This window comes from Lingula anatina, chromosome 1, assembly GCF_051362555.1.
Source record: "Lingula anatina isolate TDL-2025a chromosome 1, LinAna3.0, whole genome shotgun sequence".
NCBI lineage: Eukaryota > Metazoa > Brachiopoda > Lingulata > Lingulida > Lingulidae > Lingula > Lingula anatina.
This window is the reverse complement of record NC_141767.1, coordinates 54,995,420-55,008,939: the sequence shown is the minus strand read 5'-3', so window position 1 is coordinate 55,008,939 and position 13,520 is coordinate 54,995,420. Positions and strand designations below refer to the sequence as shown.

Here is a 13,520-nt window from a genome sequence, read left to right as displayed (position 1 = left end):
ATCCCCAGAGAATTATAAAAACTGATAGAGCTTGAATTATTCTTTATAAAGATGCAGTGACCCCTAAAATTTTGATGAAATAGTATTTTTTGTTATCTTATGAAGCTTATTCTAAGCTGTATTCACTTAGTTTTCCTAAATGAGAGATAGACCAAACACCTTATTATTTATCCAGTACTCTCAGAAAAACACAACTTATTAACAATATATGAATCACAAATACCATTTTAAGAACTCCATCAGCCAATGTAGAAGAAACGTCTATCATTTACCAGATGAAAAATTGGTTTTGTTAATCAGGAAAGGAAACAACAATAAAGCAAGTGAAGTCTTTCAAAGCAAGGCAACTTATGCAATGCACATGATAGAAAGAAACAGAAGATTAATGAACAAGATCTGCATGCCTCAAATAAAGGAACCCATCACATTACAGCACATCTAACATTACATTCTGTACAGGCATTGAGACAACCTTAGAGATCCATTCCCACTTTGTCCAGATGCTGGATATCTTGGTTCATGCAACACATCCATTAGAAGCACCAATCGCTAGGTCCTTGACTGTCTATAAATTCTCAGTGTTTGTCATCAATGTTAGGAAATTAAGGGGAGTAAAAGAATTAAATGGCCATTCTGATATTATTTAATTGTCTGTCTTCTCTTTTATATATGTCCGCATCCCAGAACATTTTTAATTATGCCTTCATTTGTAAGATAATGAAATGTACTTAGGTGATATAATCTGCCTGAGTATGTATTCTTGGAAGTTTGATCAGAACATTAAACTCACTTTTTCTGTGATGGATCTTCTAAGACAAAAAAACATGGACATCATAATTTGACTGGGAGTGAAAACTGGAGGACTGAATAGAAGATGGTCAGTCTCATCTGCTAAGTCAGAGCATCAGGTGATAATAGATATTATGCCACTAACCTGTCAAACTGTATATTTTGTCTTATTAAAAGTGACAAGAGAAAGTCTCCAGTGTCATTCATTTGTTATCAGTTGTTAAGGCCACCAAAGTTTCCTTATCATTTACTAATTTGGATTTAGACATTGACATTTTTTCTTTAACTTATGGATAGGCATCTATTAAAATGTTCTTTTGCCGGGAATATAAATTGCATTGGGAAATGAGGATCCTGCTATGATCTTTATTAATGCACTAGTGTGTGACAGTTTTCGCTTAGCACTGATGTATGTGCTGTAGCTGACATATTCTATCACTTAAAATTTCCTTGTGGTTAGGATTATTTCTAGTTTGGCTAATGTGTGATTGATTTTTAAGTTTAATTTTTTTAACTCATTGACTGATACAAACAGGATTCTAGGTAGGGGAATTAAATAATAGTGTATTCTTTGTATGTTAAAAGGGGAATTTGTGACATTCATTGCTGTTCTTAGGATTTTATAGCAGTCTGATCATAATAAAGAGTAATTGCAACTACATAAATTGTGATAAGTACTTGTGCTGAAGCATTCAGCCATTATAGAAGTTGAATTCTGTCTGATTAACAGTTAAGTTTAAATCTTACTTAGCACATAACACAGATAAAATTGTATATCAAATTCAAATTCCATTACATTGCCAAAAAGTGGTTATGTTATATATATAGTCTAATATGGATATAGCATGTTCCATTTAACCCCTCTGCAACATGCTTTGGAAAGGATCACTTTAGTTAGGGCAATTTAGTATTTATAAACCACAGGCTTTAAAACCCTTATAATATTTTCTCTCTTCACCACTATATTGTGTCACTCACAGCATTCTGTTTCCTGTTGACATCATGTAAATGGTCTTGTCAGTTTATTTTTACTAGGTTTGTTCCCTTTTTCTGGATAGCTCAGCGTTTTGTGGTTTTTTGGCATGGCCTCCGTATCTAGCCATTTCTAGCTTATAGTTGTCGAGTTTTAATAACAATCAATTCTTAGTGGTTTACCATCTTATAGTAATATTCCTGTGTCTCATCTGTCAATTTCCTGTTAGAATCTGCTTCAGAATGGTGTTGAGTGGGTCTCAGTTGTGAATGGAGGGGAATTTCATTGGCGTCTCTCTCTCTCTCTCTCTCTCTCTCTCTCTCTCTCTCTTATGGCAGCAAATGCTGTCGGATTGATTGAGTCACTTTGGTTTGTCAGCTAGTGAGCCAATTGGTGGTCTGAGAGCATTGATTAAACAAATTTTGTTGTAGATACCTGCATATATTTATTTTGTCAAAATAGTAATATTAAGGTTGGTTGTAATTTAATTTGATTTACAGCTGAGAGAGAAGGTAACAGCTGTTGATAGATCGAGTCATATATAAAAATGTCAGACTTCTTTTTTTAGCTTGTTTGATGATTTACGTGAAGTCATTTATTTATGAAGGACTGAGCTTTGGATTAAAGGATGTGTGAAACTTTTCATCTTTCAGTAAAGATATCTTTTTAACAACCTTGATTGTTATGTCATAAGGATATGACTACATGTGAAGATCAGATGTTAACAGGATAAATGAAGTTATTTGCTTTTATCAGGGTACTGTACATTTCTTATATATCAGATAATGGAGTCATTCTTGCATATATTTGGGTACAGTGCTTGTACTCTTTTGGTTTTTCTAAATTACAAAATTTCACCAAGATCTTATGAAAGGAAAATGATAAAAAAGACCTAACATTCAATTAATTCTTTAGTCAAAATGGGCTTTCTTTAACACAGAAAATTTCTGTGCTAGCTTGAGCCTCGATATAATTATCAATCATTTCTGATTATAAAGAAGAGATGAAAGTTAGGATTTAATAATTAGTAAGAAGTATCCTTTGATCTCCTCACTGCATGCTTTTGGTCTCAACATGAGATTTTATTATTAGCTAATAAAATTATTCTGTGTTGCCCCCTCAAGGTTGTGAAGGAGTATAAGCACTGGTCCCAAACACAATATACAAAATGTAGAGCGGTATCTGTCGCATCTGCGAGTGATTCACAGTGCCACAGGTCTGATCCATATGTGTTTCACATAAAGTCATAAAAGACAAAGTGCTGATGTAATCTCTTGAATTATATACATCACATAAAAATTAATAGGACAATTTGTGACATTACTTAGAAGAGAACATGTATGTGAAGACATAAAAGTTTATCGTATGTTCACAGTGTCAAAGACTTGTAAATTTCTAACAAATATATAAAGATCAAGGGGAGGAAATAGAAAATGATAGGGTTGGAGGCCTCGAGAGAATTATAGCTAGCCATCTACAGGCCTCATAAACGACAATTTGCTTATACAAGCCTTACATTTAGGAGCACGAATGCCCAAATTAAAAACCCAAGCCACTAATTAGAACCTGAATGTAAAATTAGAGCACAGTGTCAAAGCACATGGACATACGATTTGGCCAGCTTTTATCCAGGTTTCTGACTGTACACATACGGATTATTTTCGTCAATTCAGAAATATCTTCAATATCCTCTTGGAGATTCCTAGTGGAAAAAGAGCAACATTTTCCTCTTTGATGAAAGATAAAAAATTACTGACATCTATAAATAAACATACATAAAAAAATATCAAAATAAACCAAATTAATATAATCGTATTGTCAACTAATAACTATATTGCAGGTTGATACAGCAGCAGTGTGCATTCAACAATCTCTTGCTCATATGGCATATACCGCATATTAACAAGTCATGGTTTGTAGTGTGTGCATGTGGCTACTAACTTTATGTTCCAGTTCTTGATTCTTCGCTCAAGGTGTTTATTTTGGCATGCATGCTCACAAATCTGAGCCACGAATTCAAAATGTCTAATCCATTCATAATGCCTGATCTAGTGCTTAGTTCTTTTCCAATATCTTGCATAATCAATCTGTTACTTTTGCACTGGTCAATCATTGTATCTGATATTAATTACCTAACAACATGCTCCACCCACCCTTTGAGACCACTTTACCCAGGACAAACTAGGGTACATAAGGCTAGGTGGATCACATTTCATGACATATTTTTTCTCACAATCGAAAAGGAATTTTTTTTCGATTAGTTCATCTCCATTAAAATTAAATCAACAAGGCACTGTGTTCAAAAAGAACCAAACATAGGCACAACAATATTACTTTTTTGCCATTTCAGTAGTAGATATCTGACTTTTTTCTGTAGTCTTCATAAAACAAGAACTCTCTGCACAGGTGGCATTGAATATCTATTAGATAATCTTAAGGCTAAGGTTGTCATTTTTTTTTTTTCATTTTACTATTTATTGCTATCATTTTCTACTTCAAAAAATTGGGATAACCAAGCTTTCGTCTGCTGACATGGATACAGTGCTTTCTTATTTGGGGGGAACAATAAAACTTGTGACTATTTAAAGGGATAACAACTGTTTGTAAAATATCCATATTTTACAATAAATACATTGTAAACACATTGTATAATAAATTCTATTTTACCACCAAAACGGGGGTTAACACAATTATATTGCTTTTTACCACCAAAACGGGGGTTAACACAATTATATTGCTTTTCACATGTTGGTCCGTTCATCAGTCCATCCTTTTACACCCAATAAATAGAGAACAGTTCAGTATATATATATATATATATATATATATATATATATATATATATATATATATATATATATATATATATATATATATATATATATATATCAGGTGGAAATGAATATGACACATTATATAAGCATTCTTTAACTAGTTTATACCATTTTGGTTCTATATGTCATGTTTCATGAATGAAATATTGTTATTTGGTCACATTCTTCAACTTCTTTATGAAAAAGTTCTTTTGTATTTGAGGTTGTTGCTGCCATTGTTTTTTATCTTCTTCCAGTATGCTGCATGACCCCAAATGATCTGTTCTTAATGTTCCCAATGTTTGAGTTTATGCCTTACAATATTTCTTGTGCACCATATTTTCTTTACAATAAATGACAGTATTGTTTTGGGTCAAAACAAGAAATCTGTGTCCTCGAAGGAAACATCTGAGTCATCAGGCTATAGGTCCAAGTGCAGAAGCAGCCTTTAGCACATATAATTTTACTCTGTAAGTAATGTATATGTGCTATTGATTGGTAAAGGTTGTCACTAGTTCTTCCATTTCATAATAGGAATAAATTGGATAACATGCACATATTCACCATTATTTCATTTGACTGTGAGGATTACTTGGTCTTTAGCTCCAAGCAGTAATAAAACATTCACTGATCAAATGCTTAAAGAAAAGTTGATTAAATTGAATTATTCTTGTACTGTGTTCCTGTGAACCATTTCTCATATGCAAACTCCCACAATTTTTCTTTTTTTTTTTTTTTTTTTTTTTTGAGTTAATGCTTGAATAAAAAGTTGTATTGTACCCTTGGATTTCACATATATATAAACATTTGCTTTAAGGTAAGTCATGTAAGGCATTCACCAGTAACAGTTCCACAGGCATAAGAGATTTGATTGGACTATATGTTATACGTATGCAGAGGTGTGGGTTTGAGCTAAGTATACTAATATTGTAAAATCTTTTTTTTTTTGTAAAAAGTGTTCAAGCTTACGGGCATCACATCTGTAGAAACATGGTACTTGTTGGCAACTGTTTAAGTCAAAATTACAATGACCCTAAATTGTAGGTTCTGGGGGATGTAAATGTAAATCCTGAAATAAAGCATTATTATTATTATTATTATTATTATTATTATTATTATTATTATTATTATTATTATTATGTAGCTTAATAGACTAAAATTCAATCACTAGATTTTAATGTTAATGGCACAAGACCTACAAGCTTAAGGTTTGATTAAAAAAAAAGAGGATCAGCACATGCACACGTCTGTTATACACAGGTAAGACCTGCTACTTACCCGCTTTTATTGTAATTTGATTGGCAGGACTAAAAACAGCATCATGATAGGCCGCTAAAGCTGTGCTAGGTATATGGAGAAGAACCATCTATTTTTGCTGTTTAATTAAGCAGCAGTAGTTGTAATCAGCGTGAGGCATCTGGCTGCCACTGTGTAGAACTAGCACTGGCTCTACCACTCTCTGCTGATCTGGTCAGGGGCATAGCTGTTCCTATATGGATACTTGACTTGACGAGGCTGACACAAATGAAGTACCAGAGCCATACATACACAAGGATTATCAGCTGTCCACAGTTGGAGACAGCACATTGTGTCTTTGAAAGATTTTCGGTGTCAGCTGAAGAATCTCCAGCCCGAATCTCAGAGGTCAGACCTTCAAGATTGGAAAATTTTCATTCACTCATTTCAGATTTTTTCAAGAGCTACAGTGCAATCCAGAGGTGATACAGTGAGCCAGGAGATTGTGAAATATAGTATGTTGTTTGACAGGTAGTGATGTAGATGAATTTGCTTTCTAGCCATTTACCCAGTGTTTATAGACAGGCAGTCAGAAGGTAGTATTAGTTACTATATACATCAGTGATTCATGGGAGAGCTTGAAAGGTCTGCTATGGTAGTGTTAGTTACCAGAACCTAATTAAACCTGAGCTTATAAGAGGTCATAAGGTAATTGTTTTCTTTTGTGTCATTGACTCTCAGGTTGCTTTTCATTCCCTTGATGTAACAGACTAGGGTTATGTAATCTGGACTCATTCAAGGAAAGATTAAGGTGATTTCAGCTGAAATGTTGAACCCAATCAAGTGTGGCAAAAAAGAGCGGGATAAGTAAATTTCTTTGTGCTAATAGGAATATTTTTAGAATTTTGCTCAAATTTTATATGCTTAAATAAAACCATTTTCAGAAGTTGATTGTGAACTGGCGATGCTGCTTTGTACCTCAGACGGTTTTAGTTTGAAACAAGTCTGCCAGTTTACACTGCCAGAGAGACATGCTATGGAAGTCTTTCAGTTGTTTCATACGGTATTTATATTCCTGTATTGCAGAAACTCATCTGACAATTGTTAATGGGGATTATGCCAAACTAAGGTCATTTGGGCATGTTTTTTCCTTTTGCACCCAAATTACCAATTATCAAGTGCCAAGTCAATTATTAATTGTCAAGACAACTGAATATTTCACATTTTCTTTGACTACAGCATATTTATATGGGTAATATTATAGTTGAAAGTATGGTTTGGCATTTTTTTAACAGTTTTGAATTAAATAATGTGATAAATATGAAAGCTTAATATACTTGCTGATGAAATTTTATAATCATTTCATCAGCTATGTTTTGCATGAAGAATAAGTAAGGCAGTAATTTTTCTTCAATCAACAGCTAATATTAAAATTTGTTTACCTCCAGTATTTCAATACCTGAGCATCTTCATCAGGGAATAAGGATATCCATGTGCCTCTATACTTGCCCCCCCCCCCCCCCCCCCCCCCCCCCACTTTCCACCTCTTGCCTAAGGCCAGTACAGGTCAGGGAGGATTGCCCTATCATTTTTGCTGAGACTGGCTCCTGTCTTCTTGATGTGAATGGCTCAAGGACTTTTTGTTGTTCGTTCAGTTCACAGTCTTTTGCTTCACCTTGATTTTTTTCAATTATGGGACCATGTAATATTTTAGGCCCATGTTCCCCCTCATGCTGGTTTAATGCTGATTTGCTGCCTCTATTGTTTACTGGTTTTTGGTGTTCTGTTGTTCTTTCAATCACCGATCTTTCTATTTCACCTGTGCATTTTTCAAAATAGCCTTCTTATTCAGTTGCATACATTATCCCAACAATGTCAATACTAGCTGCCAATAGAGAAAAATAACTGTTTTGTTCTTAGAAATTTTATGTGATTGATTTTATCTTTTTAAAAGATGTTCGTAGAATTATGAGCTCTTATCAACTCTTATCAAGTTTTTGCCAAAATGCTGCTGCTTATCAGTTAATAGATAGTTGAAAAAGATTCCTTACAGTTCCATGGCCAGTTTGTAATTAAGTTTGTATCACCAAGGGAAAGAAATTGATTTAAATAGTCCATTCTTAAAAGAAAAATGGTACCAAAGTGTTGTCAAGAGTGACAGAAAAAAATTGAACACTGCTGTATTGAGATTATATTCATCTTGTCAATTTAAGCCTAGAAAAGGAACTGGTAAAAAGACTCAACATTGTAATATTCATGTGACAGACACACATCATGTGTGAAAGAAAATCTACTTCCACTTTTAAAGTGATAACTGGCCAGGACTTGGTGCTTATCAGTTGATATCAGTAAATAAAACCTGCTATGAATTTAATTCCTTTAAATTATTTGAATGGCCTCTGAATGTTTGCTAGTTTGTTTTCTATTACATTTAATGAGTCAGCACTTTGCAAATACTGGTATGACATTCATTTATGATTTAAGAATATACCCTAAAGTCCAGATATATCTACATGGGGACAGTTTACATCTGTATATTTTTCACAAACGGGAGATACAACAAAGTGAAATCCAAACCCATTAGAAGATTCTCTGAAAATAAAAGGAACTACAGATATGAAAAAAAAGTTATCTGATCAGTTTAATGGCAATGAAATTCATATATTTGTATGGAGAGAATATAGAGGTATTAGTTACGACCCACTGGGAATGATTTCCAAGAAAAACCGGATCAGATGCATCCAGTTTAATGGGCTTTGCGAATTATTGCTTGAAGATCAAAATAACACTTAGCTTTGTCTGCTGGTTATAGTAATGGCTCAAAAATATATTAATAGCAAGCATATACAATATTCATCGATAAAATTGAAGTGAAAGCCAGCATTTCAACATGTCATTGAATTATTCACATCAGTACAAATGTTTGTTGTTAGACAAGGATGGTTGGATAAATGTGCATCATAGTGTATCATTGTTTTTTTTTCTTTTCTTTATTTTTATTGCATACCACGTATGTTACCAAGAATTATCATCATACATTACTTGAGAACCATCATAACTTTTGATGAGTTAAAATAGTATATTTGGGTTTATTTCTAGCATCTGGTGAAGTAAAAAAAAATTTGATTATTGAAATTTAATGTCATTTGATATATTCCTTCAGACAGGAAAACTGCCTGTCTGACAGGTCATGACCCCTTGTTATGCCAGAGGACCTGCAACATTTTTGATATCGCAGGTTCTCAGAATTGGCAAATTTCAAGCGAAAATACAATATGTAAAAATAAATTACACGAAATACAGACATACAATAAAACACTTAGTTCAGACCAGCACAGAATTATGAGGACCTGCACATGTCTTGCAGTGCATGTCCTCTTAGTGGACATTCAATATCTCAAAACTTTTTCCAATGCCTTTTTCCTATTGTAGTTTTACTATAAAGAAAATTGAAAGCTATTATTTTGGCACATGAAAAAGAATGGCTATCTCCTTGAAAGCATTTGCCATCTAATAAACATATGAAAAGTTTACAGTATCACATAGAAAGAATTGTTTTAGAATTTTCAAATATGCCCATGAAATATAAATATCTTGGGCTTCATTTTAGCTGATGAATTAATATAATACAATACAATATAAAAAAGTATAGATAGTGTTTTTTCCTTGAATGAATCATATTTAGGCCTCTTCCTTTAGTATAAGACTTGTTTTTTCAATCATTTAAAGATCTGCAGCACAGCATGCCTTACCTAATTCTTTTATCCATCTCTAATTTGTAGATAGTTCTCTGATTTCTAGTGCATCAAACACATTGAAACCATTGCAGGATAATAATTGCTGGTAAATATCAATAATCAGAGGGAAGAATAATACATTGATCCTGATGCTGAAGTCTTTCTCAATAATTATTACTGTGTGGATGTCAGGTAATATATAATTAGGTGTCAATAGTATATATAGGGTGCAGTACTGGATAAGAATGGTTGGGATATATATATATATATACACACACACATACACATTCATACAGGACTATAGCTCTGATATTTTGCTAGATCTTTCATCTCAATGGGAATCATCCAAGATAATAAAAAAAAAGTGAGATCTCGTTTTATTTGGAAGAGAGTGGTGTCAGAAATAATGTCAAGCTAGTGATCCAGTGTGATATGGCAGCAAAGAAAAACTGACGGAGCTATACATAGATATTTTCTGGTCTTTAGTCCTGTAGAATTACAGTACATATTCACCATGTTTTGCATGTGCTTTTGTATTTCTTTCTAAGACATCATTTCTGGTGTATAGAGTTTCGCCATTATTGCTGAAAGGTTAACACCACATCACACAGAATCTCACGCATTTTCTAGTCTCGTATGATGCCGCACAATGCTGACAGCCTCGTTTTAGGCTAAAACAGATTATTTCCATCAGAATTCTTACTGGGTAATTTCAAATTATTTGAAAATCTTGAATACTTTTGGGATTTGGGCAATGGTAAGCAAAATGATGGTGGCTGAGACAAAATTGTTTTTTCAGCCAGAAGGGTTCTTTGATGATATGGTGCTCATAATTTGATATCTAAGGCAACCCATTTGCTTTCCAATTATCTAAGTTTGATTCAGCATGATTCAGTTTTATGTCTAATTTTGTGCTTGACTACCCTATGGTATTAAGATGGTGAGTTCTCCATTCCACAGCAGGTTCACTTAACAAAAAGTATAGCTGCGATGTCTAGCTGGGATGAGTAAGTTTTTATCCATAGGCTTGAGTATAAGGCCCCATTCCCATAGACATGGGTCTACGTAGATCGTTCCAACTCTGCAGGGACTCTCACTGCGTGCAATCAGCTTAACTGACAGCTCTATATGCTTAATTGCCAGTCCATTCTTAAGCTATTCTGTAATTTTGAAAAAGATATTCAGTTATCTTACTCTAACAGTAGAAAGCATATTTTTCTCAGAAAAAGGAGGAACATTTTTTTTAATTAATAGCATCAGATCAAATAAAAAGATATCTGCAGGCAATAAACTGTCATCACTGGTTGATATTAGTGTGGCTTGAAATCCATGACGTAGCTGAGTGTGTGGAGGAACAATCTGATTGGCTGAATGTGCAATCTTTCCACCCACATAGTGGCGTAGTAGATTGTATCTGTCTTAAGCAACGGGAATCAGGTGACCTGTGCCAAGAAGGTGCAGAGGAGAGTTTCCTGGAGGGCTGGGGTTACTGAGACAAGTGACACGTCTCATCACTGTTCCATCACTGGAGGCTATTTTAAGAAGCCATGTTACATGTTGAATTGAGTATTTCCCTCATGCTCCCTTATATGTGATTGACAAGTGATTCCCCCAGTGATGATCTTTAAAACAGGCAGTGATGATAGATGTAGCTTGCACTTCACCCTGCAATCTGGGTGCAGCATTGCTGGTTCTTAGCCCCTGTTAGCTGTCATTTTCATTGGTGTCAGTAGCACATTCCTTGGCCATTATAGCATAAGGAAAAACCAACTGGTGTACAGCAGTCACAGATGGGGAAGTCTGGTAATATTAGAGAGAAACAGGTGGGCAATGGGAAACCTGTGTTCCCATTTTTGCTGACTGGCAAACATTTGAACTGGTTTGAAAAATAAACATTTTACCAGGTTGAGGTCTATTGTTTCTGGTAAAAACATAAATAATAGACCATCAGTATTCCTGACATGCAGTTTGTTTAATCTGTTTCAACTGGGATGTAAATAATAGTAGTAGTAAGTGCGTAGGTGGAAATTCATTTTGCAAGAGGCAGCACTGAAGTTCGCTCAGTGTTTTATATCACTCTATAGGTAGTACATGTGCTTCTATATTCAATTATTTAGGCGCTGGGGTATTTTCTCTCCAGTTCAAATCTCATCTGATGTTATTAGGAGAGTTGTATAATGAGTTCTACCTGGAGCCTTATCCTAAGAGGGTGACCATGTGGAGGGACTGAGTAGAAGCACACAGGAAGTGGTTTTATTAGCCAGTGCCAGCTCACGGCACATTGCTGCTATACTCACTGGGACTGGTATTGATTGGAGCAGAAGATTTAAAAGCAGATTGTGGCCAGAGAGCCAGGCCATTTAGTTTCATCACCTGGACATTTGAGCATGTGGTGGGATAAGATGGTAATAGACGGGTGTGAAGTATTCACTGGACAATGACAAGATCATGGGATAATTTTTCATATGACCCTCAATGATAAGGTCACTGGAGCGTTCAATAACAGTAATAATAAGGCTGTATTTATACAGCAACAGGTGATGATAAAAGTGCCAGACAGTATTTCTTTGGTGAAATTACTTTACAACAAGCACAAGCAGCAGTTCCTGCACCAAGATGAATATTTTCAGGCCGAAGCGCTCGCGTTCCCGTTCTCCAACTGGGGTACCCTCTATATCTCTATCTCGCCAGGACAGTTTTGATGCAGATGATGACCCTTCTGTTGGAGTCACCACCCTCAAAGTCCCTGAGCTTCATTGTAGAGAGAAAAGATCTGCTAGTTTTGATGCTGCTGGTGTTCTCTCGGATGTAATAGACAATTTACTAAGTTTTTCCAAAAATAAGAAACAAAGGTCAAGATCATTTGATTCTAGTCTTACAACATGTAATAGTTATCCCAGCACAGGTCCATCTTCTGAAGAAGAGAGCCCAACAACAGGGCCAACTCTTAGGGTCCCACAGGGTCTGATACGCAGAGGCTCCTTGGAAATTCCACGATTTTGTGTACATTGTGTGCACTTGGAGTCAATAAGTAGCCCTGAAGATAGTGCCGCAAGCTCTGTGTCATTTGAACTGTCTTATTCTTCAGACAGTTCCTCAGGTACAGGCAACAGCTCATCCAGTGATGAGGATTCCGAAAAGGAAACTTTTCCACACACAAATGGTCTCCCTGTGCCAGAGGGAGATACCAATGTCATGAACACAGAGGATGATAATGGAAAAGATTTTTTAACAGTTGTCAGTTTGGAAGTTCCTGTTCTAAAAACTCACCGATCAGTTTCTGTGGATACTGGTACTGCTAAAGGAAAAACAGGCTACAGTCCTACTAGCTCCCCCAAAGAGGGGCGGAGGGCCTCCTTTGATGTATCATACCTGAAAAAATCCAATTCTTTGAGTCCAACTGGCTCAAACGAGTCCCTTAAAGATGTCAGTGCAGAGGGGAAAAGGATGGCTTTCAGGTAGGTGGATCACTACAATATGTATTTATTTTATTATGACATTAATGAGCTTTTAATTTTATAAAAATCTGTTTGATTGCATGGAAAATTTAGAAAAAAATTGTTATTATCACTTTTTTGTGAGTATGCCATACACATATAAGACAGTATGCAGCAGCACTTTGAGTGAGCTAGATGCCCAATATCTTGCTGTGTTTCCTCAATCTCTGACTCTTGTATATGCCTGCATAGAATTCCTTGTTTATTGGCAATCAGTAGGGGAGCATGCAGCTGATTAATAGACTTCATTAGAGCAGGGGTCAACTTATGTCTCTGTGTATTTTTGATACCTAAATTTAAATGAGGTGTTGAAAGAAGAGCAGACAGATAGTTATTCTGAGCTGTTAAAGAGCCACATTTACCTGCTGGAGGTATGTAGATTGTTGGATACAGGGGCTTCTGTGCCTCAGAGTTAGGAGGCAGTTATAAATGCCAGGTGGGCCAGGTGGGCTTTTTCGTCTGCTTTTATAAACTT

At 35.2% G+C, this 13,520-nt stretch overlaps 2 protein-coding genes across 25 annotated transcripts in view; both read left to right on the top strand.

The window, feature by feature from the left end:
- Window positions 1–13,520, top strand: part of LOC106178934 (diacylglycerol kinase zeta) — an 85,960-nt gene that overhangs the window by 34,095 nt on the left and 38,345 nt on the right. For 16 of the 24 annotated variants that reach the window (XM_086998965.1, XM_086998970.1, XM_086998971.1 and 13 more), the window contains one exon: window positions 12,637–13,006. The exons of the other annotated variants lie outside the window; for them this stretch is intronic. In XM_086998965.1, coding sequence (XP_086855091.1) covers window positions 12,637–13,006 — 370 coding nt within the window. The remainder of the gene's footprint in view (window positions 1–12,636; window positions 13,007–13,520) is intronic. 24 annotated transcript variants of the gene reach the window in all.
- On the top strand, window positions 5,326–12,629 carry LOC147764798 (uncharacterized; the record flags this gene model as incomplete). The annotated part of the gene is made up of 2 exons (XM_087000750.1): window positions 5,326–6,219; window positions 11,666–12,629. A coding segment is annotated over exon 2 (465 nt), but the record flags the coding sequence as incomplete, so codon positions are not given.